Raw genomic sequence first — 22,602 nt, 5'->3', positions numbered from 1 at the left:
GCCTGTCTCTAATTCTGGCCTCTATCCAATAAAGGCCTGGACCGCGATGCACTTGAGTGAAATAAAGGCCCGGGCCTATATTAGAGAATTTACGGTATATATATCTTCGGAACAGCTCCAAATGACACAAAACTCATATGGATAAGTAGAACATGATGTAATAAAGTAAAATCAAGGAGCCAATGTAAAAAAAATGGTGTTCCCCTTTAAGGTGGTTACTTGAATGTTTAATTAACCAAAAGTCCAACAGAAGCAAAAATCCAAAAACATTAATCCACAAAAATCCCAAAAAATACTGAAGACCATGAACACTCAAAACAAGGGGGCAAAGAAATGATGACAAACCAGCAAAGAGTGACAGAACAGGAGGAGATTATATGGGAGAGAGAAACAAAGACCAGGCTAATTAGCAGATTGGGAGCAGGTGTGAACAGAGGAGGCAAGAAGGGAGCAAGGGAAAAGGAGACTGACACAAGAGGGCAAACAGGAAATATCCAAGAACTCAAATACAATCAAAAATACCTAGAACGTAAGAATCATAATAACACCAATGAAAACTCAAATTAAAACTTTAACAAAACCATGACAACTATCCTCTGTTATTGATATGACCTGATCCATTCTGAGATTAAAAAAGGTGAGTTTTTATATGTAATTTTATATGTAATTATGTACATAATTATTTGTGATTGTCATTTTTTATCTCCATGTTTTCAAAAACAGAGTATCAATTATTTCCTCAGGCATCAAAATATATTTAAAAGTTTAGGATCAAGAGGGGCAATAGGCTCCTCTGACACCCCTCAGCCTGTTAGCTCTGCAGGGCCAGCCGTTTGATTCCCCTCTTTTCAGATGCATCTGTGACCCTTCAGAACGTTGTGAGTTCTTCTCTCTTTTTTTCTCTGATTCTGAACCTCGGCAGGGTGATGGAATGCTCGCTGGATGTTCACCCCACTGAGATGGCCCTGGTGGTCCAGTATGAGCTGAAAGCCACCTGTCTGGGAAAGCTGGGAGAACCGATAGCTCAAAAGCGCAAAGAGTGTCAGAAGATGTGAGAAGAAGCATTTTGGTTCAGGTGATTTAGGTTCTTCTCTCCCGTCTGATGAACCTTCTTCTCCTCTGGGTCGGTTTTAGAATCCGTTTGAAGAACTTGGACTCTAACACAGACACAGCTTCACTGGCCCAGAAGGTGGTGCAGGAATGTCCTCTGATCCATGAGTCCAAACTCCAGGAGGTGGAGCAGCAGCTCTACTACCTTCAAAACCGCAGACAGACAAATGGTACCAAACACTTTTTCACGTGTTTCTAGAAATCTGTCCTCTGTGGTTCCTTCTGTTGGCCCTGCTGATGAAGATGGTTCTTTTTAACAGACAACCAGGAGCAGAAGAGCCTCTCTCCTAAAGGTTTCGCTCCGTACAAAGGACAGGAGGTAGGAGACGACTCTCTACTCCTCTGTTCGGTGCCCAGCAGGTGAATCTGTCCCTCTTTCCTCCAGCTGGAAGAGAAGGCGAGCATCAACAGTTTGGACCAGTATGTGAAGCTGCTGTATGAGGAAATTCAGGAGAAGATCCGAGGAGCCCGGCTCATCCTAAAGCTGGCTCTGAACCCTGACAACCTGTTGGAGCTGATGCGGCGCAGTAATCTCCTGGTTCTTCCTACTCGTCTCCTTCATCTCCTCTAAGCAGACATTTGCACGACAGATCGATCTCTTTCCATATCGTCTTAGAGACCACATCACCTTAGCAACACAGGCATGGAGTCGTCATCGCTGTCAGACTAGTGGGTTCTAACGGGTCAGAGTTGTTAGAGCTTTAGGCTCTGTACTAGCAGATAACATCAGATCTACCTGATGAAGTTTATGACAGAGAAACTGCGCTTCTGGGGGGCGAACTTTCCAACCCAGGCCTCCCTGGAGTGTTCCAAACGGCTCGGTTTTCCTCTTGTGGGTGTTCTCCTGAACTCGTCCTCAGGTTGAAAAGAGAACTGCAGCTCCTCTCCATGTCAACCAACTGATTTCTCCAACAACATCCCAGAGCATCATGTGCTCCCTTTCAGAATGCACCATTCCCTCCCCCGCATTAGCAGTCCCGCTGCTGATTAGAGCCCAGGGTCCGCCAGAGGTCCAGAGTCAGGGTTAAACCAGGAGATGGAGGAAATGTACAATGATGCCATCCAGCTGCAGCTCTCTGGATCCAGACTAACTCATGTCTGTGTTTCAGAGTCAGCCATCAGTGCGCTGGCCCGAGTCCTGAGCGAGGACTGGAGGCAAAGCGTGGACCTGGCAACAACCATCGTCCACATCTTCTTCTGTTTCTCCAGGTAAGCAAACAAACACTCACCAGAGACAGGGCTGAAGGTCCACCTTCAGCAGGAGAACATCTAGCAGAGACACGCTGGAGAGGCTGGAATGGCCTAGTCAAAGTCCAGACCTAAATCAGCTTCCATACACAGATCCTGGAGGTCTCCGCTCCAGTTCTGCTCCTGCTGGTTCATGTCAGCTAGAAGCTCATGACAAAATCATAGCCGTTTGATTAAAACCCAAACGTCTCTCTGATCTGCTCATATTTTATTGATTTATTGAAGTTTTTAAAAACGGAAACAGGGCCTGGTTCACATTTAGGGATTTGTTCAAAATTATATATTAATGTCTGAAATTTAAAATGTATATATATATATATATATAAAAACGGAAACAGGGCCTGGTTCACATTTAGGGATTTGTTCAAAATTATATATTAATGTCTGAAATTTAAAATGTATATATATATATATATATATATATGCATATGTTGAATTGAAATCTTAAATTAACATATGTATCTTAGATTTAAATTTAAATAAAGATATATGTTTGGATTTGAGATCTATATAAACATGCAAATGCATCATTTGTATTTCTAAATACATAAAAAAGATAGTAATATGATTTAGAGATAGATTTAACATGTGTCTTTACATATTTTTTTTTCTAGATTTAACATCTATATTTGACATTTTCCCCTTAACTTGAAAAAAATTACCAAATGTGAAGGAAGATCACTAAAAAACAAAAGAATGATGCTGAAAAGTTTTCTTTTCTTAAATCTTTTCCTTTGGTGCCCCATTTTCATAATTACTGTTCTGCAGAACATGAAAAAAAAATGAATACACAGATATCTAACATCAAACTAAGTACCAGAGTTAAAGTAGTCTTTATATCTTGAAGACATAGATGGAGGAAATTTGGCCATGACAACTGTTAAAGAATTGTGGAAGATTCCAGAGTTGGGCTTAGCCATCAGAGCAATTAGATTGTTAGTCTCAACTGGTTCCATGTGAACATTGATCAGTTTTGGACCAATGAAGACTCTGATGCAGTAATAAATTCTAATAAAGATAAATGCATGAATGGGTTTTTCTAGATTCTGCTTGGACATTAGTCCTTTAATCCTGGAAATGTTCTTCAGGTGATAAAAGGCTAATTTAGTAACCGCCTTGTTGTGTTTCTGAAGGCTCAGGTCTGAGTCCATCATGACACCTAGATTTCAGCCAATGTGTTTTCTAGCTGTAATAGCCTAAGCTCTGAGATAACACTGGATCTCTCTCCTCCTTTGGGCTGAAGAGTTTTTACCTCTGCTTTGGTTTTATTCAGTTGTAGAAAATGATGGTGCATCAACATATTGATTTCTTCTAAACATCTAGCCAACGCTCTGATGGGTTCATAGTCACCTGGTGACATTGGGATGTAAAGCTGTGTGTCGTCTGCATAGTAACTGTAACTGATCTTGTTGTTGGCCATAACCTTAGCTAAGGTGAGCATTTAGATGTTGAATAGGAGGAGCCCCATAATGGAGCCTTGAGGAATACTGTACCACATTTTTCTGGTCTCTGATTTAAAGTTCCCTATTGACACATATAACTCCCTGTCCTTCAAGTAGAATACTAAATACTACTGTTGATTACACAAAATGAAGTAATCAGCAGTATCAAATGCTGTTCTTGGGTCCAATAATACCAGTAATGTGATTCTTCCACAGTCTGAGTTTATTTGGATGTCATTGAACACTATATCAGGGCTGTCTCTGTATTGTGGTCGGCATGGAAACCTGACTAGAGGACATCAAAGCAGCTTGTAATTGTTAAGAAGGCATTTGACTGTTGAAATACACAATTTTTCCAAAAATCTTACAGAAAAGAAGGTTTGAGATGGGCCTGTAGTTCTGCAGGAGCAATTTGTTGAAATTTCTCTTTTTCAACAATGGTTTGATAATTGTGTCTTTAAGGCCTGAGGGAAAATTGACATAAGGGATGTTTTTATGATTTTAATAACATCAGACTCTAAAACACATAAAACCCTCTTAATAAAACCTGTATGAAAACATCAAGACAGCACGAAGAGGAGCCTAGCTCGTGAACAGCTTCTTCTACACTTTGGCAGGCTATTTGGCAAAATTGCGGCATTTTTAAAGAGTTTATTCTAACTGGAGACAGTATTGGTACTTGTTTTTCTAATAGCTTGTATTCTCTCAGTAAAGAGCATTGCAAAGTCATTGCAGGCCTTTTTATGATTGGTGTTCATCGGCCACAGAGACAGGAGGGTTTGTTAACCTGCCAACTGTGGCAAATAAGACACAAGCATTGTTAATTTTGTTTTTTTATATAATTTCAGAGAGGATTGTGTTGCATCCTTTAGTTGTTACCACTGGAACCCAAAGTATATCACAAGAAAGTAATTTGAAGGTCCTGAGAGCCACCACTGCTATCTTTCTTTGCATGTGGAGGAGCCAACAGTGGGAGACATTTATGGGAGTCAGGTAGTGCTTGGCTGAGAGGAGGAGGGGATATCCAGCCCAATGTTGTCCAGTGTTGGGTTGGATACAAGAGATGGTGCTTCGGAGGGCTTCTTGGGGTCCAGTTGGAGAGGAGATGCTTCTGTTGGGATTTCACACCTGTGGTCACTGTGCTCCAAAGCAATGACGGATGTCACCCATATGTCCCTATTATCTCATTGACCATTTTGGCTGTCTTTATTATTTGTTTATTCTGGTTTTGTTCCTGTTTCAAGAATTCGCATTCCAAGCATTATCTGGTTTCCTTCACAACATGTGGTTTGTTGGGGAATAGAAAAGTTTTGCACCTGATCTTTTCATCTCTCTTAAAGAGGTGTCTCTTTTCCCAGAAGATATTAAAGTTATCAATAAAGCCAGTCGATCTTGAGCGCAGGCTTGTTTGATCCATTTATTCAGGTAGGAAAATCTGCTGAGGACCTCCTCTCCTGCTGAAGGTGGGGCAACAGGGCCACTACTGAAAACTTCAAAGGTATAGAGGCCGCTCACTTATTTACGGGTGAATCATCTAAATAAGTGGTTCCCATAATTGTCAATCATTCTGGTGATATGTTTATGTAAGATCGTCCTACATGCTCGTGATCTTTGTGATCCTCTGTGCAATTTCGGGAAGCATGCTAAAACCAACATTCACTATATCTGCATTTTTCTTGTTGCAGAAGTGTTTAATCTAATTCACAACATCACCAGTTACTATTAAGGTTCTTGGCTTCACAATAGGGTTGTTATGAGGCTGTTTGGGAGAGAGATGGGAGTTGCAATACCTTTTTCTGCGGTATGGAAACAGGCTGTTCTCTCCAAGGTCACCTTCTAAGGCAGAAAATCTGTTTTTTTTTGGAATCCTAATATTATCACTAATCTCATGTGTCCTTCCTTGTCTTTTGCTTGGGAGCAAACGGAAAATATGTTTATCTGAAGTCTTGGTCAGTTTTTGTTGTCTAAATGTGGCATTCAACCTGACAGGCGTTTTTTTCAGATCTGGGTTGGAATATTTGTTCTTTGGCTTTTCTCCAAATGTTCCCAGCTACCAGTCTAGTTATAGTCATTAGAGACGGCACCTTTTTTTTTCACTTCTGTTGATTGTTTGTTGTTCCGATGAGTTTCTGTTTTAATCCACTGGTGGGGTTATCTCAGTGTGTTGAGATGTATTTTCCATAATTTGCTGTCTATGAATGTTCTCCTTTATTCCCCAGTTTCTCCAAGTTCCACTGTATGATCTCCGAATTCAAGATTGGGGCTCTCTGTATGGACATCATTGAACATGAGCTGAGTAGGTTCGACCTCTGGAGGGAAGAGCTGCAGAGGAAGAAGAAGGCCTATATCCTTTAAAAAAGATGTCTCCAGGTCCACAGCCCCTGTCTCCATGTTCTGGTGTAGATCCTAGATCCTTAACTGGCTTCACGCGATGAATCTTCTGAGAGGCAGGACATGAAGACGGAACATGACAAGGCGTACAGGAAGTACCGGAGCCTCCTGGCCAAGCAGGAGAGGCTTCTACAGAGTACTGAGCTGCTGAGAAGTTCTGCTGGGCCGGATTTTCCTGATATACTTCCTGAACCTGCTCCTTGTCCCTGCAGTCGCTCTGAGTCTGCTGCTGAACCTGGCTGAGGACAACCAGACTGAGTTGAAGATGAAGAACAAGAACCTCGTCCACATGCTGGTGAAGCTGCTGGAGCGAGAGGACCAAGGCCTGCTGGTGGTCGTCGTCTCCATCCTCAAGATGCTCTCCATCTTCAGCAAAAACAAAGATGATATGGTGAGCTTGAAGCATCTCTGTTCCATCCAAGGTCCAGAAGAACTGGCTCTAACTAGAACCTATGGGACTGTTCTCTGCCTAATTTGCAGTGTTTGACCAAAGTATTTATGTATAAAGGAACAGCACCTCCATCAGCAGGTACAACATGGAGTTATTGTTTAGTTGGGTGCAAATTACATTTCCTATAAAATGAGTGAGTGTGAAACATCCTCATTAAGTTCAGATTAATCTACTTTGCAGAATGATTTTTTCAGACCCATGAGGTGCTGATTAGGGTCATTTCACAGCATCTGACTCAGATTCCCCTCCAGGCTTTGACTAGGCCGCTGTGACACTGACACTGATGTTCTGGGATCAAACTGGACTCACAAAGTATCTGATTGTTGTTGTCATTGTTAATAAAGTCCAATAATCCCTCACCATTGATCAAGGCTGACCAGTCGGATAGCTTTAGTTCCTCCATCTTTCCAGCTGCTGCTGAAGTTCTGCAGGCTGTTAACTAAACTTTTCCTCATTAGCTCTGAAATGTTAATGGGCTCTTTAATTGGGGTTTTAATTGTCACCAGGCAATCGGAGCACAAATCGGTGTCCAGGTTCCACCTGATTGGTTACGATGGTAACTGTCGTTTTAGTAATCAGCCAGCTTCCACTGATCGCTTATAGCAACCAGCTGGTTCTGTCTGCCACTTCCGGTCCAGCAGGACAGTGTTGGTTTCTGAGCTCCAGTTATCCAATCCGGTTAACAACAGGACTCCCTCCTATTCTGCAGAGCTCCCGTCCAGCTCCCGCCTGTGGCTGCTGATGGAAGCAGGATGTGGGCTGAACTGGTTTTAACTGGGAGCAGATCGGCTCGCAGGGGGAGGAACTCCTGAACTGTGGCGCAGTTCTAACCGGTACGGCTCCTTCTGCTGCCGGGTCACAGCACCTCTGTCCAACTCTTACCTGCGAGGCCAATCAGCTTCACGCCTCCACTTGTAGAACAGCAGAACCTGTACAGTCTGCATGATGGTTCTGGTTCAACTTCAGCAGCAGTTTTCCCCAGACACAGCAGGAAACAGTCCTGGTTCTAAATATTTGACTCTAAGCCGGTTGATGCTGCAGTTTCAACACCTAAAGCCGAGAAAGAACTACCTTTTGGTTTGTCTTTTTGGTTTTGCTTTCCACGTTCTGCATTTGATCTTTTTAGAGATTTGTTGTTTGTAAGTACTTTATGCTCCATGTAAAAAATAAAAATACAATAAATAAATAAATAAACCCCCTCCTGTAACTCAGCTGGAAGGCTAAGCTTCTCCAGCTCACAGAATTTTTTCTCTTAACGGTTCTTCTTTTCTCTGAACGGTTCTTCTCTGCCTGTCATTGCCAGTGTTCCCCCTGATTCTGTACTCTGGTGCTAACTTTGCTCCCTGTCCCCGCAGGCGGAGGTGGCGGTCGTGGAGAAGTTGGCTCGCCTGCTTTGCTGCGACCACCAGGAACTCCTGAGCACTACCTTAGGGCTCCTGTTAAACCTGTCTTTTGACAAGGTGCTGCGTGGGCAGATGGTGCAGGCCGGCCTCATTTCCAAGCTCTCCTCTCTACTCGGTAAGAGATATGTTACCATAGTTACAGCCAATCCAGGCCAACTCTGCAACCTCTGCATGAATCCTGCGACCGATCAGTCTCTTCTGCATCTCTAAATTGGCCTAGGAAGCCTCTCAGGGGGAGGCTCAGATAACAGAACATTATTAATGTGACATATTTGTTAGAATAACACGGCAGAGCCTCCGAACAAATGTTGTTTTTGTAGCAGCGAGACGGAGAAGCAAAGGAGTCTTGAGAGTTTTTGGAAGGGGCAGGTGGGGGTCGGTCCTTCAGGAAGCTTGCAATATGAGTTACCTCTGAAATATGCCGTCTAACAGTTGTGACACTGTTGGTTTGCCTGTTTGAGCGTGAGTTCACTGCTCCTTATGTGAGTGCCGGCGCCATCAATCATCCAGCCGCCTTCCGCCTTTCATCCGCCGCGCAGCATGAAGGCATCGCTGTTATCCTTGAGGGAGACAAGAGTCGTTCTTTGCGTCCAGACCCAAGACGAGGTCGTGACCCCTGGAGATCAGATCAAAGTAGAAATTTTCCCCTCCATCTGATCCAGCTGAGGACCTGATTAAGGATGTCTTTCTCACCTGCTCTATCACCCATTTATCAGGTGAATCACAACATTTCTGCCCTCAGATCAACATCCAGGGTTCTCCATCATTCCTTCTAGTGGTGCTTTTTGATTCTGTAGACCTTCGCTTTCCAGATGTTCCACACAGTCAGAGGGATCTAGATAACATTTTTCTCTGGTTTAATCCTGATTTTCTTGAAGACACCTGGCCTCTTTCTTGCCTTCTTTGACGCCTGGCCTCACTGTTGGAAAGACCTAAAACATCAATCTGCTGCCATTGCAGAGCAAGCTCTGCACCGGTGACAACTTTTTTCTGTAAATTAATGATGAAACAATCATGATGTCTCACTCAAGCCAATCAAAGGTGGACTTTAGAGATTTGATGTTGGTTTGAAGGACAGAGGAACATCACCTAAACTGTTCCTAAATAGATAATACAGATAGACCTGGATAGCATAGATTCAACACAACTAAAATAATCTTTGAATTATTAAAAATCCATCGATCTGCAGATATAGAATTTTATTAAAGCAGAGGTAGGAGGAGCTGCAGGGGATAAGCGTGTGACCCGTGTACAGAGGTGTAGCCGTCACAGGTCAGAGTCCTGACCTGGTGACCTTTGCTGCATGACTTCCTCCTAACTCCAAAATCTGCCTACTATCAAAATCTAGAAAAAGAGGCCACTAATGTCTGTAAAACATGATGGAAAATGTAGATGACATTGAACAGCTGGTATCAGCAGCAATAATCACATTAAAACTAAGATTGTTTATATCCATATAAAGTCAGACAAAAAGAGCAATAAACCTGTATCTTTAAGCAACTTGAGATAACATGAAGTTGACTGAAGAAGTTTACATTTCTTTTAAAGCAATGTGTAAAGTTTGATACTAAAACCATAAAGGTTTTCCATTCTTTAACAGGATGTCCTCTTATCTCAAAGCCCTGAAGCTTTTCTCCAGAGCAGCTAAACTAAATGCAAAGTGATGATGAAGATGGGACACTTTTTCTGGATGTAACAGTGGCATAAGAAAGGCTTCATAGAGCATCCAGTCCAGACCTTAACTACATGCTCACACATTTTACTAAAGATCCTGGTTTATGCAACAGTAGGAGAAGACATTAAAAATGGTAATGCTGTTGCCATACCACTAGATAGCGTATTGTTCTATGACTCTGAATAACATGCATTAACACAAACTGTGGACACTGCTAACCAAAAACCTAGCTCCACTAACCCATGTTTGGCTAACTAGAATATTAACATTGCCGCCACTAAACAGCTAATCAAGTAAAAACAATCAGTTGAAGCTAAAGCTAAAGGCTACTACAGTCATCTCGTAGGGTTAGCAGATCTGCCTCCAGAATCTCAGCCTTTCCTGAAGCTTTTGTTTAAAGTGTTAAACTTTTACCTGCAAGAACATCAGAACTATGAGAACATTTAGTTTCATTGGAAGGTTCTCTAATTCAGTCCGTTCTGTTGTTCGGAAAACCTGTTTCCTAATTTCCCAGAGAGACGTCTATCCACCCCTGATGATGATGATGATGATGATGATGATGATGATGATGCCCAGTGAGTCTCTAACTGAGCAGGAACGGTCAGTGGACCGTGTGGGAGTCTCCTTATAAAGCCTGAAGACCAAACCCAGCTATATCCTTATGGGGATCCAGAATCTCAAGCAAAACTTAGAGAAAGTTCTGGTGGATCCCTCCCTCTGTATCATTCACCTTATTTCTGCTCCAAACTGTCTTTTTTTCTGGGGGCAGGTTCTTCCATGCTCAGGTTCTGATGGAGGCATCGGGCCACTATTGAGAATCCCATGTTCTGATCATCAGCAGTAAAAGTGATTCTTCCTCCTGTTTCCCAATCCCAACCACATCTGGATCTGCTACTGATTGGCTGTACAGACAGAGAACAGTTAGAACTGGGTTGGCTCACTGGGCCTGGCAGGAGAGATTCTCAGCAGTCAACCTTAGCTCCTACCCTCCTCTCTGCGATTCTTATGGGTCTAACATAAAGGTGTCAGGCTCGGCCTCTATCACTGCAGCTAAGCTTTGATTTGGACTGCTGTGAGGAGGGTTTTGGTTCTGGTACCAAAAAATAGATCTGGTTACCCAGTTAAAGCGGTTCCGCCTGTGCTGATACAATATTCATCTCTTCATTCAGAACCAGTAGACCTTCAGCTCTAACCCAAATGGACCAACCAGAGCAACGCATTGCTCACACGAATCATCACAACTGCAGAAACTGGATCAGAACATCCTGGAATAATGAGCTTTCAGATGAATTAGTCTGTAAAAGTATTCACACCTCTGAACATTTTATATAACTTCCTTTGGGATTAATAATTATGTCTGGACCAACGCTTTTCAAAGGGGGTCGATTCTTGATTCACATGAACACGGTTAGTATGGACTCCGGAGCAGCCAGATTCCAAAACATGTCTGTTTCAGTTGGAACTTGTGACATCACCATACGCTGAGCAATCACAAACAAAAATTAAATGAACATTTTGCCACATAAAAAAGAATCCCGCTATCAGAGCCAGCAGTACTTCACACACGGCTATGCCGAGAGAGGGCTTAAAAGTATAATATTCTCGATTTAAAAGTGATCTTTTAACTTAATACTCTGAGCTCTGTGAGCGCTCCCCTGGAAGTTGCTGCGGTGCATGCTGGAACCGCTGTCAGTCTGGAGAATACTGAAATTTGCTCTGATGCATGCTGGGTAAAGAGGAAGGGATGAGAAGGAATGAAAACAACGTCAATGTATCAGTGCTGGTCGATAAATAGCCAATATATCCTGTATCCGCCGCAAACCCTGCTACTTTTTATCGACAAAAGAGAAAAAAAAGAAGAAAGTAATGCATGAATAAAAGAAAGGATCATGGATAAAAATCTCAAACTTTGTAGCTTCTTAGTTTTCAGCTTTTCTCAGTCTGACCCTTTTAGGAGCATCGATCACTGCCACTCCACCTAGAAGGTTTCCCATCGTTCTCCTTTATAGAGCAGCTCAGGGTGGATGGAGAACATCTGGGAACATCTGTAACTCTGGCTCAGATGCATCTGGTCTCTGAGGAACACTCTCTTGTAAAGAGGAAGGCTTCAGGAGTTCATGATGACGTCACCTATCAGACTATAGATAGATCACTGGAGAACTTCAAACATCTAAAAACAGACAGGAACCAGAAGACACTGGGTCTGTTGTTGTGCCCCAGATCTCAAACCTCCCAGAACTTCATCAGGGTTGGAGATCTGCAGCTCCTCTTGCTGCTGCCTGCTGTCCGTATCGACTCAGAAAACATTCCTTCTTCTTCCACTGAGTGTTTGTTAGAGCGTGTAAACTTTTTAAGTTCAGACTTGGATGAATCTGGGAAGGGTTTTGATTTACAAAAAACATTCTTGATTTACTTTGTTGAATAAAATCACTTTTTCTAAGCATAAAGTCATGATGAAAATGTTTTGACCGCTGTCAGAGTTTTGGTGATACCTCTCAGCTCCTCATTAGAACCAGTGTCAGGGATAGCAGCAGAACTGGTGGAAAATGAGAGGGAGATAAACTTATCTTTTTTCTCTTCATGAATCCATGAGGGGAACAATAAGAACTCAGATTTCAGACATTCTGTTCAGATGTTTGGGCCAAACTGAAGTTCCTTCGTGTTCTGACTCAAGGATAAACCTTTTTCTGTTCTCCAACGTTAGCTGCCAAAGTGAGAAGCTGCAGCCGCCTGGTTCCGGTCCAGCTCTGGTGCGGTTGACAGGCCCGTCTGTTAAAAAGGGCCGTCAGCTCCTCCTAGATGTGGTCTGCTGCGTCCTGCAAAGCTTCAGGGCACAACCAGCCATTCAGGTTTTGACCTGCTCCCCTGTCCCTGTTTGTGTTCCAGCTGACCCGGCCCAGAAGCAGCTCAGTCTGCGTGCCCTGTACCACATCAGCATCGACGACGCCTCCAAGCCCCTGTTTGCTGAAACCGACTGCATCCCACAGGTAAGGCAGCAAGCCGACCAGTTAAACACCGATGCATCAGAACCAAGTCTGACATCATGTCAGTTGGTCCGGACTGGCTCAGATCCAAAAAAGTAAAGAAGTTTATTCTCTTCAGACGGGTCCAGTTAACCAACGGTTGCCGGTGTTTGTTCGGTGGGATTGGGTGTAAATGTGGTCCAGATGTGGTTCTGAAGGTCTGCTGTTTGTTTAGAAGGTCGGGTCGGCAGCAGGTCTGAACCCTTGGGCCTCTGAGGTCAGAGACGAGGCGACCAGGATGTGACCTTTGACCACCCGCTCCCCTCCCATTTTGTCTCCATGTTTCTACAAACTGGATCGGTTCTGGTGTTTGGACCACAGCAGCTTTTCATTTCACAGCAGCAGTTCTGTAGCAGAGGGCTTCCACAACCTTTTAACCTGTGATCCAAAAACTCAGCAGACTGATGACCCCCTAAAAATACATAGAAATACTTTAATTAATACTTCAAAGGCGAACGTGTTCTAACGTGTTTTTTCATTATTTAATGAGATATTATTATGCATTTGGGGTTTACAGTTTGTTTCTGCAGAACTAATTGTTATGCTGCAGCTTTTCTCTCAAGGCAAGGCAAGGGCAAGGTAAATTTATTTGTATAGCGCAATTCAGTACAAAGACAATGCAAAGTGCTTTACATGATTAAAATACAGTAAGATAAAACAGAATCAAAGCAAGTAGGAAAAAAAATAAAAAAATAAAATAAAATAAAAAATGCAGAAACAAAAGAAGTTGGATTAAAAAAAATATGTTTTAGTTGAACTGTTTAACTAGAACAGTCGAAGGCAATCCTAAACAAATGTGTTTTTAGTCTTGATTTAAAGGAACTCAGGCTTTCCGCACTCTCCTTCTGTTCATGTTGATTATTTTTTTCTGTGGTCTGTTTGCAGCCTGCAGAACCAAATGATACCAGAACAAGAACCTGTTTATGGGAGTCCAGCTTAGTGGGTTGGAGGTTCTCTTTATCTCATTAGAACTTAAACTGTTGCCGGTTCTGCTCCATCAGCAGACAGAACCATAACCACGTATCACGCCTCTAGAACTTTTCAATGCCTCAAATTCAAACCTCTACAGATTATTTTAATAAACCAGTTCAGAAATCGAGGAGGTGAAAGGAGAACGGTTCTATGGGTCCACAAGAACCCCCTCTGGCTGCGGGTTCTACCAGCTTCAGCGTCTTTGGGATCAAATTATTACGTTTTTGTTCACCCAGAAGATCAGGATGGATGGAGCATCTGCAGACATCAATCTTCAGACCAGTTGGATTTAGGCCCTGGACTTTGACTAGGCCATCCCAACCATCCATTTTATCTCTGGCAGGATGTTTAGGTTGGTTCTACTGGAACATGGACCTCCTCTCTGGTCTCCTAGATCTCGCTCCTTCACATCTGACCAGCTTCCCTGGCTACACAGCATGATGCTGCCACCACCATGTTTGCCTGTGAAGATAATGCCGTAACTCTGGTCTCATCTGACCAGGGAACCTCTTTCCCTGGTGGCAGCCTGCAAACAGAACTTCTAGTGGACCTATTCCTTCTCGGCCCTGCATCATGAAGCATCCAGAACCATTAGATCTACTTTCTCTGCAGCTCCTCCAGAGTCACCATGGACCTCTCTGATGTCCTCCAGCTGACTTCAGGCTTGGGTTAAATGCCCCCTTTTGAGTTTTTGATACTGAATGCTGGTAGAACTATGCCTTTAGAAACGGATTAATTTGCAGTACTTCCAGCTGAAGAACTACAACTTCTGGTCCACAGACCTTCTGCCTGGTAGCTGAGTGTGACTCCAGGATGGCTCCTCCTGACCCTCAGCTTCCTCCTGGTCCCCCAATAAACCACCATGCCGCTGTTCCCACCTTTTATCCTCCCTGTTTTCTCACCCCCAGTGGTTTTTAATGGGGCCAACGTTTGCTGCAGCTCTGCAGAGACACAGGAGGAGAAGGAGGAGGAGGGGGAGAAGGAGGAGGCCTCCGGTGGCCGTCTGCGGTAAATGAGCAGATGCAGGTGCCAGAGAGTCTAGACGGGACTGATTTGGGGTCCGGGGCCCCGCTATGTGATACCTGACCCAGGTTCTGATTCTTGACTCCTCACAGGGAAGCCGTGCCCCCCACCCCCCAGCCTTTCCTGTTTAATGTTAAATCGGCCAGGAGGGGGGCTCTAACACCTAAGTGATCTAACCCTCCGTCTGCTGGAAGCTCAGAAGAACTCCAGTAAATCTGACAGACTACTTCCTTTAGTGTTTCAGTTCAAACTGATTCGATTCATTGAGGCCCTCGCTGGTGTCTCCATCCATCCATGAACAGCTGATGAACAGCTGAGCCTGTGGAGCATCATCTCCTGATGATCTTCACATCTTTTAGAGCAGAAATGACTGAAGCCATGGAACCCTGAACATGTGGACACAAACCCGTTGGGTTTAACGGACCCAGACCAGTAGAAATCCATCTCAGACTGGTACTGTAGCTCTAGGAAACATGGACGCAAACTAAAATACTGCATGGAGCAAAATCAAATCCGTACTTTTTTTTTTCAAAAATATGCTTTTTTTAAAACTGGAAAAAAAAATGTTGAAACTAAAAAAGAAAAAGATTTCAAACTGGAAAGAAATGATAAAAACTACTTTTCATTTACATCTTTTAAAAAAAAAAATTTTTTTTATTTTCTGTAACCCGAAAAATATTATCATTCCACACAATGTGCTATCTAAGCCACGCCCCCAGGGGGCAGCGGATTTTCAGCCATGTTTTAATGGCAGTAATATGGAGCTAATGTGAAGCCAATAAGTTTGTTCAACAAACTTAAAGCTGTGTGGGCGGGGCTTAGGTCATGAGACGATGATGGCGCCTGAACAGAACAACCCTAAGAAGGACATCAGAACCACCGGCTGTCTAACCCAATTGTTTTCTGTCTCTGCAGCTAATGAAGATGGTGTATGAAGGCGGGACGGACATCCTGGACATGGAGCCCGTCGCTCTCTGCATCAACCTGGCTGCAAACGAGTGCAACGCTCAGCTCATCTGTGAAGGTTCAGAACAGAACCTAGAGAAGAGCTCCAGGTCCAAAAGCTTTTCCTGAATATTCTGTCCCACTGTGTTCCTCTTAGGGAAGGGTCTGAAGATGCTGATGAAGAGGGCTTTGAAGCTGAAGGATGTTCTGGTGATGAAGATTATCAGGAATATTTCTCAGCACGGCGGCACCACCAAGAACCTGTTTCTGGTCCGTTTCCATCTCCTCCAGATTTAAAGCCCCTGAAGTCACAGATTAACAGCTCTTCATTGTCTCCTTCCCTCAGGACCACATTGGAGACCTGGCTGCTCAGATCAGAGAAGAAAAAGCTGAAGAGTTTGTGATCGAGTGTCTGGGAACCCTGGCCAACCTGACCATCCCAGAACTGAACTGGGAGCTGGTTCTGAAGGAGTACCACCTGGTACCGTACATGACAGAGAAACTCAGAGCAGGTGTGTGTTTGAGAAGCTGTCAGAGATCACAGAAGGTCTACTTCTTCATCCCTCTTTCCTCAAACCAAAAAAAAGACCTGTCCTGTGACCCGCTCTGACCTCCACTTGCCCATTTATCACAGAGGAGGGTGGTTCCCACCTTATCTACAGCTTTGGCCTTCTCTGGCCTCCTGACTGGGCCTTTATCCCTCCTGGTCTCATCCTGCAGCAGTAGCGGTTTGGAGGGTTCTGTCCAGTTCAGTTTGAAGGCCTCACTATGTGTGAGCAGATGCATGCACCAGTGGTTCTAAATGTAAATGGAAAGTTTAACTCTGACATGATCAGATGATCAGGAGGTGCTTGAAGATGGCTCTGAAGCTTTCTAGTCCTGGTTCTGTCAAATATAATCGGACCCAGAAAACCTGACTGAAAGCAAGAACATGTTCTCGGATTAAAGTTTTTAGCCCTGGATCTGGAGGTACCCCAGCTGAACCAAATAATTCGGTCCAACTGTTCAGGATATTTTGATAAAAACATCGCTGAACTTGAAGGGAAGCGCCTTTTTTTTTTTCTTTTTTTTTTTACATTTGGCCCTTGATTTGATGTTATTGCATCATGTTCTACTCACCCATAAGAGTTTTGTGTCATCAGGAGCTGTTCTGAAGATATTCAGTTATATCCATATATAGGTTATATCCAAGTAACGTCTTCCTATGGGCAAACGAGTTGAAGGCACAAACTAAACTGTTCATAATTTATCATTTATGGTACACCAGCATTCAAAACATGTAGGCGAATCACTGCCCCCCAGACAACTGCGGTTACACTTTTTAAATTTATATTTTTTTTAAAACAAAGCAGAGTGTGAATGATGTCATCCGCGGCGTTTCCCTTTAAGTTCACTCCTGGTTCAGAACCATCAGAACCCTTCTGTGCCTGCCGGTCGGTCTGAGTCTAACTTCTCAGTTAATGGTTCTGGTTGCAGTCTGAGACTGGATTCTATCCAGGTCTCGGTTCTGCAGCTGCAGTTGGACCACTGACACACTACGGGTTGATCGGCCCGCTGGTCCAAAAGTATTAGCAGCAGGTCCAAAAAGTTTGATACAGAGGATGCCAGGTGATCAACATCATCATCTTCCGGTTGACGATCCGACTCGGTTCTCCGGGTTGAGGATCCTGTTTGGAATCTGTTATCGTCTCTATCCGGTTCTGGGTTTACGACTCCTCTGTCAGACCTGGTCCATTGTAAATGTTCTTTAGCACTACTAAAAGCTTCCTCTTCCTAACCTCCAGTTTCAAATGAAGACGATCTGCTGCTGGAGCTGGTGGTCCTGATCGGTACAGTCTCCAAGGATGAGTCTTGTGCCGCCATGCTAGTCAGTTCCGATATCATCCCAATTCTCATGGAACTGCTGGCCGGTAAGAACCTAATCAGTCGATTCCCCTGATTCTCCGGTTCCGACCCACCCTGTTATTGATAAAAGTTCATAGGTTCTGCTGGCGCTGCGCAGGTCCAAAAGCTTTTACTCCTTCCTGAATCTGCTGCATTTCTCTCGCTTCTTCTTAGACAAGATATGGGATGAGGAGTTTGCCTACCAGATCCTCTACGTCTTCTCCCAGATGGTCATCCATCAAGCTACAAGAGACATTATTATTCAAAACAGCAGTATCCTTCTCTGCACCCCGGGGACCGGAGGGTTGACCATTTTCTATGAATATTGGAACCAGTTGAACCCAAATAAAGTCCAACTGGTGTCTGAGGTGGAGCTCCTAGCGACACACTTTTAAGTAAAAACATTTCTTTAACATTTCTTTAACAGAATGTGTGGACTACTTCATCTACCAGATGCACAAACAAAACACAGCGATCCGCAGAATCTGCAAATACGCGCTGGACAACATAGCGGTGAGTTACTGCAGGATGCCTCTGCTTAGGACACTAATGATCTGCAATAGAAGGACAATTTGGAGACAACACCTTTAGAGAATAAACAGATTAACTCCTCCCGGCCAGTAGGTGGCAAACTGGAGTTTGCCCGCTCTTGTTCCAACAGTAACTACCTGATCTGTACCTGAAGCCACATCGTACCATCAGCTCATTTGCAACCAGATATCCATCCAGGTCCCCATAACTAATGTAATTACTGCAAATCTTCAAATAATGAGAAACTACATCACTAAACAGCTTTTCTGAGAGAACTGGATGCATTTTATATTTTCTCCTTTATATGAATGGTGTGACATCATCTTAGGACTCGTTGGAGCATTCCGGTATTTTAGTTAGTCTTTCTTCAAATTGTGCTCTATATAATATAAAGGTGCAAAAATAAGACTCTAAATGACTACAATTATTCAAAAATCTAAAGCCGGATGTAGGCTGGGGTCTCTCTCAGGGACAGATTGGGAACAGATGAATTATAACACAGAAAGGTTGTTATTAACCTTTTACACAGTGTGCTTAGATAAGACTTTTATAATAAGGTTGAGTCTGTCTTTTTTCCTAAAGTTCAGTTGATAGTGACCCGGCTGTATTCTGTTAGCTGATGTGGAAATTAGCTGATTGTATGGATATGTCTACTGGTAATGATCTAATGGCAGCCAGGACTGCTAATGCAAACATTTAACTGACCTGTCCAGAAGGAATGCGGTAACTTCTGTGTTCCTTCTGAGCCTCTTTCCTCCATAAGACCGTACCAGCGCCCTAAAGCCGTTCTCCTTCATTTTGCTTCTCTTTCTCAGCTCTTTCATTGAGCTACAAGGATCTCAGAACACCCGAGTTCCATTTCTTAGGACTTAAACCCGCTATTCCTATTGGTGCAGATTGTAGTTGACGTCTGCATAGTAACCAGATGTAAAAATTAATATATTTTGGACCCGTCAAAATTTATTAAACATTTACTGACATGTACCGATTTTTGTAAAATATTTTGCCCCACTCTAGACATATTTATGATTAGCTTTTAATCTTAATTTTTTTGATGGAGAGGATGTAGCCATGAGTTTTAACTCTCAGACTGTTTTAAGTTTAATTGCTAGTTTTAAGGTTTAATCAGAGCCTGTTAAATAGCCTTAAGCTGGAGGCTCTTTAAACATGAAATAAAGTCATGTATTCTCACTCCTTAAATAAGCTTCAATGTTTAATAGAATAAGATTAAATATTTTGAGCAGACAATTAAATGTATCTTATAACTTACCTTAATTAGCAGATTTCTGACAGTTTACTACCCTTAATGAGATTCAGGACCAGATAATCTGGTTCCATCTGGTTAAAATCTAAAATCAGGTTGGAAACTTAAAAAAGATTTAATCTCTGCTGCCTCTTTGAATCCGTATCTCAATAAACGGTTTTCTAAATTATCAGCAGCTAATTTTTTTTCCTGTTTTTCTGTTCAGAATTGGAGCCTGTTTCAATCAAATGCACTATTGTTATTTAAATCCAGATTCTGCTCTCATGAGTAGCTACAGCATACTGTGTGGTGACTAGAGGATAGATAAGAAGCTAGAACTGAGCTTAACAGAATATCAGAGCTAACAGACCGGGTCCCTCTCCTGGTTACACTCCAGACTAGGAGTCTCAAGTCCAAGTCTAAATGAGGATGAGAACGAAACAGATAGAAGAGTCAAAGCAGGCGTCTGACTCCACCCCTAAAAACCAGCTGTGAAGAAAAGGTCTCCTCAGAGAAGCTGGTGTCTGCCAAGTTTCTGATCCAGGTTGAGTTTCTTCATTTTGACCAATAGAAATAGATTCTGATGATTTAGAAATGATTCAAAATCCTCTTCAGGTTAATCTTCATGCTGGTCTTTAGGTTGGTCTTTAATTATGTCTTTCAGGTAGTCTTTATGCTTTTCTGCGTCTCCCCTGACGTCTACCTCTCTGCCCATCAGAACCCAGATCAGCGTCTGATTGACGGCTGCGGTTTGCTTCCAGCCGCCGTCTGATCACTGCCAGACCCCTGATCGGCGTAATTAGTGGTAGACTCTGAGCAAGCAGCGAATCAGAGCGAAGGAAGTGTTTCATTTAAATGATCAGCAGTGCTTTGAGCCTCATGAAAGGCAGGCGGGGGGATCTGGAGTGTGTCAGCCGGCCGACGGCAGCGTCAGCAGAGAAAACACACACGGCCTTACGGTTAATCCTCATCTAAACACGCCCTGTTACTGAAAGACCCGCCTTTGATCAGAGCAGCTCAGGACAAACCCAGACTTCATGCAGAACTTTGGAGAAGCTCCAAACCGGATTGGGCCGGGTCCACAGTGTCCTGTGTGTACCCCCCTCCCCGCTGCTATGGTGTTAATAAGGCATCATTCACTTCAGTGTGCTTGTGATGCTGCTGGGATTAGACCCAGGCCCGCAGCATTACAAAACCTCTACCGTACTGAACCAGTCTGAGCTTACAGGTCCAGTTACAGTCCACATTGGGTGGTTGTTGTAATTTGATGACCCTGTCAAAGGTTCTCGCTGAGAACCCAGATCTTCCCAGGTTCAGATCAGCAGCTGATCCCAGTTCCAACACTGGTCTGCCAGAACTGGACCGCATGTTCTTCTCTCTGTCTGTCCCATTTTGGAGAAAACAGGAATTATTAAGGAAACGTTCCTAATTAATGGAACTTCTGGCTCGGTTCTGGCTTACGGTCTCCACATATTGGATCAAACGCCTGATCTGAACCTCATGGTTGAGCATTTTCAGGCAGAACTGGATCATATAGAAAGGTTCTATAGAAAGATTTGGATCTTCAATCATAACTGTATATTTAAATTTCTGATGTTTCAGGAACACGATGAGGAGTGTAGGAAAAAGATTAAGCTGGAAAATTTCCGTTCATACAACAGCCAATGGTTGGAGAAGGTGGGGTACCACCTGAGCTGGGATGACAAAGATCACTTTGACTACAGCAAAGACATGGAGAAACTAAGCTTCACAGCAGGTACCGGAAAAATTCCCATTATTCGGGGTGGAAATGATACCCGATTCTGGTTCTGGTGGATCTTCTCACTTCCGTGTGTGGTACTGTCCAGATGGGATCCTCTCTGTGGACAGATCCGTCAGCCTGGACAGCCTGAGCAGCGACCTGAGCGAAGCCGAACCCTTAGGAGGTAAGTTTTCATTTGGCCCTTTGGTTGAAGGTGTGTTATGGTCCTACCTCTGCCAGAACCAGTCCCCAAGCCTCCGGACGCACCAGTTAGAACATACGGTGACGATAAAGATAATAACATAGTAAGCAATAAAACTGATAATGACCAAATTTCACAGATTTTATGTTGACATTTAAAACATGGCTGCCGACAGGGGGATGAAAACAACTGTTGTTCTGGGCCCAGCAGGGAAGGGGCAGAACCTTAAACTCCATCCTGTCCTCCAGGCAGAGACCCTGTGGACTCATATGTGTTCTCTGATTCTGGTTCTGGTTGATCTTCTCACTTCCATGTGTGGTGCTTTCCAGATGGGATCCTCTCTGTGGACAGTTCCGTCAGCCTGGACAGCCTGAGCAGCGACCTGAGTGAGCCCAAACCCTTAGAAGGTAATTTTTCATTTGGACCTTTGGTTGAAGGTGTGTTATGGTCCTGCCTCTGCCAGAACCAGTCAACAGATCATCCGGATGCACCAGTTAGAACATCCTGGGATGATAAAGACTATAACATGATAATAAGCAATAGAACTGATAATCATCAAATTTCACAGATTTTTTGATGACATTTAAAACATGGCTGCCGACAGGGGGATGAAAATGTCTCTGTTGTTCTGGGCCCAGACAGGGGAGGGGCAGAACCACAAACTCCATCCTGTCCTCCAGGCAGAGACCTTATGGACTGATCTGTGTTCTGGAACAGGGCCCTTAGTGGTCCCTTAAGGCGGGGCTTTGAGAACAAACCGTCTCCATGTTTCCCTCCGACCTCCTTTGCTCCATTCCTGATCCCATTCCAACATTCCCGACTGAAACTTAACTCTGAGGGCTGGGAATTTAAAAGCCCAGGCCTGTTATCACCAGAACTGACTCCGGGTTTCCTCTGGGTCCACAGAACCAAGCGGCCGCTAATCGGATCCGCTGCTGAGATAATGAATCGTTTGGGAAATCCAGAGTTGATTTAGAAAAATTTGTCCCATTACCGGACCGCTCCTGTCCGTGGATTTTTTGGCAGGAATGTTTTCATTGGCTGTCTGGCCGTGACCCGACGGTTCAGAACACGATCTGAGCAGACGACAGATGCTTCACCTCCTCGTGTTTGTGTTTTCCCCTTTCCCCGCTCGTCAGCGGGCTCTGACAGCTCTGCAGCGGCGGGGAAGGCGCTCCTCACACTGTTTTCATTTGGACCAACCCGGGTTAACATAATAATCAAAGCCAGCCCGGCCTCTCACTTTAAACGGTGTGTGAAACACGGTGTGAACGGGGCCTCAGGGAGCAGTCGGTTCCATCTGAAGCAGGTTCACAGA

General features: G+C 43.8%; 1 protein-coding gene across 1 annotated transcript in view; it reads left to right on the top strand.

The window, feature by feature from the left end:
* kifap3 (kinesin-associated protein 3) overlaps positions 1–22,602 on the top strand; it is a 34,474-nt gene that overhangs the window by 5,622 nt on the left and 6,250 nt on the right. Inside the window, exons 2-20 of the mRNA XM_015391590.1 lie at positions 923–1,051; positions 1,135–1,280; positions 1,371–1,429; positions 1,496–1,637; positions 2,220–2,319; positions 6,020–6,144; positions 6,229–6,327; positions 6,404–6,582; positions 7,998–8,160; positions 12,607–12,707; positions 15,654–15,762; positions 15,841–15,953; positions 16,030–16,195; positions 17,468–17,593; positions 17,742–17,840; positions 17,995–18,080; positions 20,944–21,097; positions 21,189–21,266; positions 21,614–21,691. Of these exons, the coding sequence (XP_015247076.1) occupies positions 923–1,051; positions 1,135–1,280; positions 1,371–1,429; positions 1,496–1,637; positions 2,220–2,319; positions 6,020–6,144; positions 6,229–6,327; positions 6,404–6,582; positions 7,998–8,160; positions 12,607–12,707; positions 15,654–15,762; positions 15,841–15,953; positions 16,030–16,195; positions 17,468–17,593; positions 17,742–17,840; positions 17,995–18,080; positions 20,944–21,097; positions 21,189–21,266; positions 21,614–21,691 (2,252 nt within the window). The remainder of the gene's footprint in view (positions 1–922; positions 1,052–1,134; positions 1,281–1,370; positions 1,430–1,495; positions 1,638–2,219; positions 2,320–6,019; positions 6,145–6,228; positions 6,328–6,403; positions 6,583–7,997; positions 8,161–12,606; positions 12,708–15,653; positions 15,763–15,840; positions 15,954–16,029; positions 16,196–17,467; positions 17,594–17,741; positions 17,841–17,994; positions 18,081–20,943; positions 21,098–21,188; positions 21,267–21,613; positions 21,692–22,602) is intronic.

The sequence above is a fragment of the Cyprinodon variegatus genome, unplaced genomic scaffold, assembly GCF_000732505.1.
Source record: "Cyprinodon variegatus isolate N-32 unplaced genomic scaffold, C_variegatus-1.0 Scaffold550, whole genome shotgun sequence".
Lineage (NCBI taxonomy): Eukaryota > Metazoa > Chordata > Actinopteri > Cyprinodontiformes > Cyprinodontidae > Cyprinodon > Cyprinodon variegatus.
Note: the sequence above shows the minus strand (reverse complement) of the source record. Positions and strands in the feature narration are given on the sequence as shown.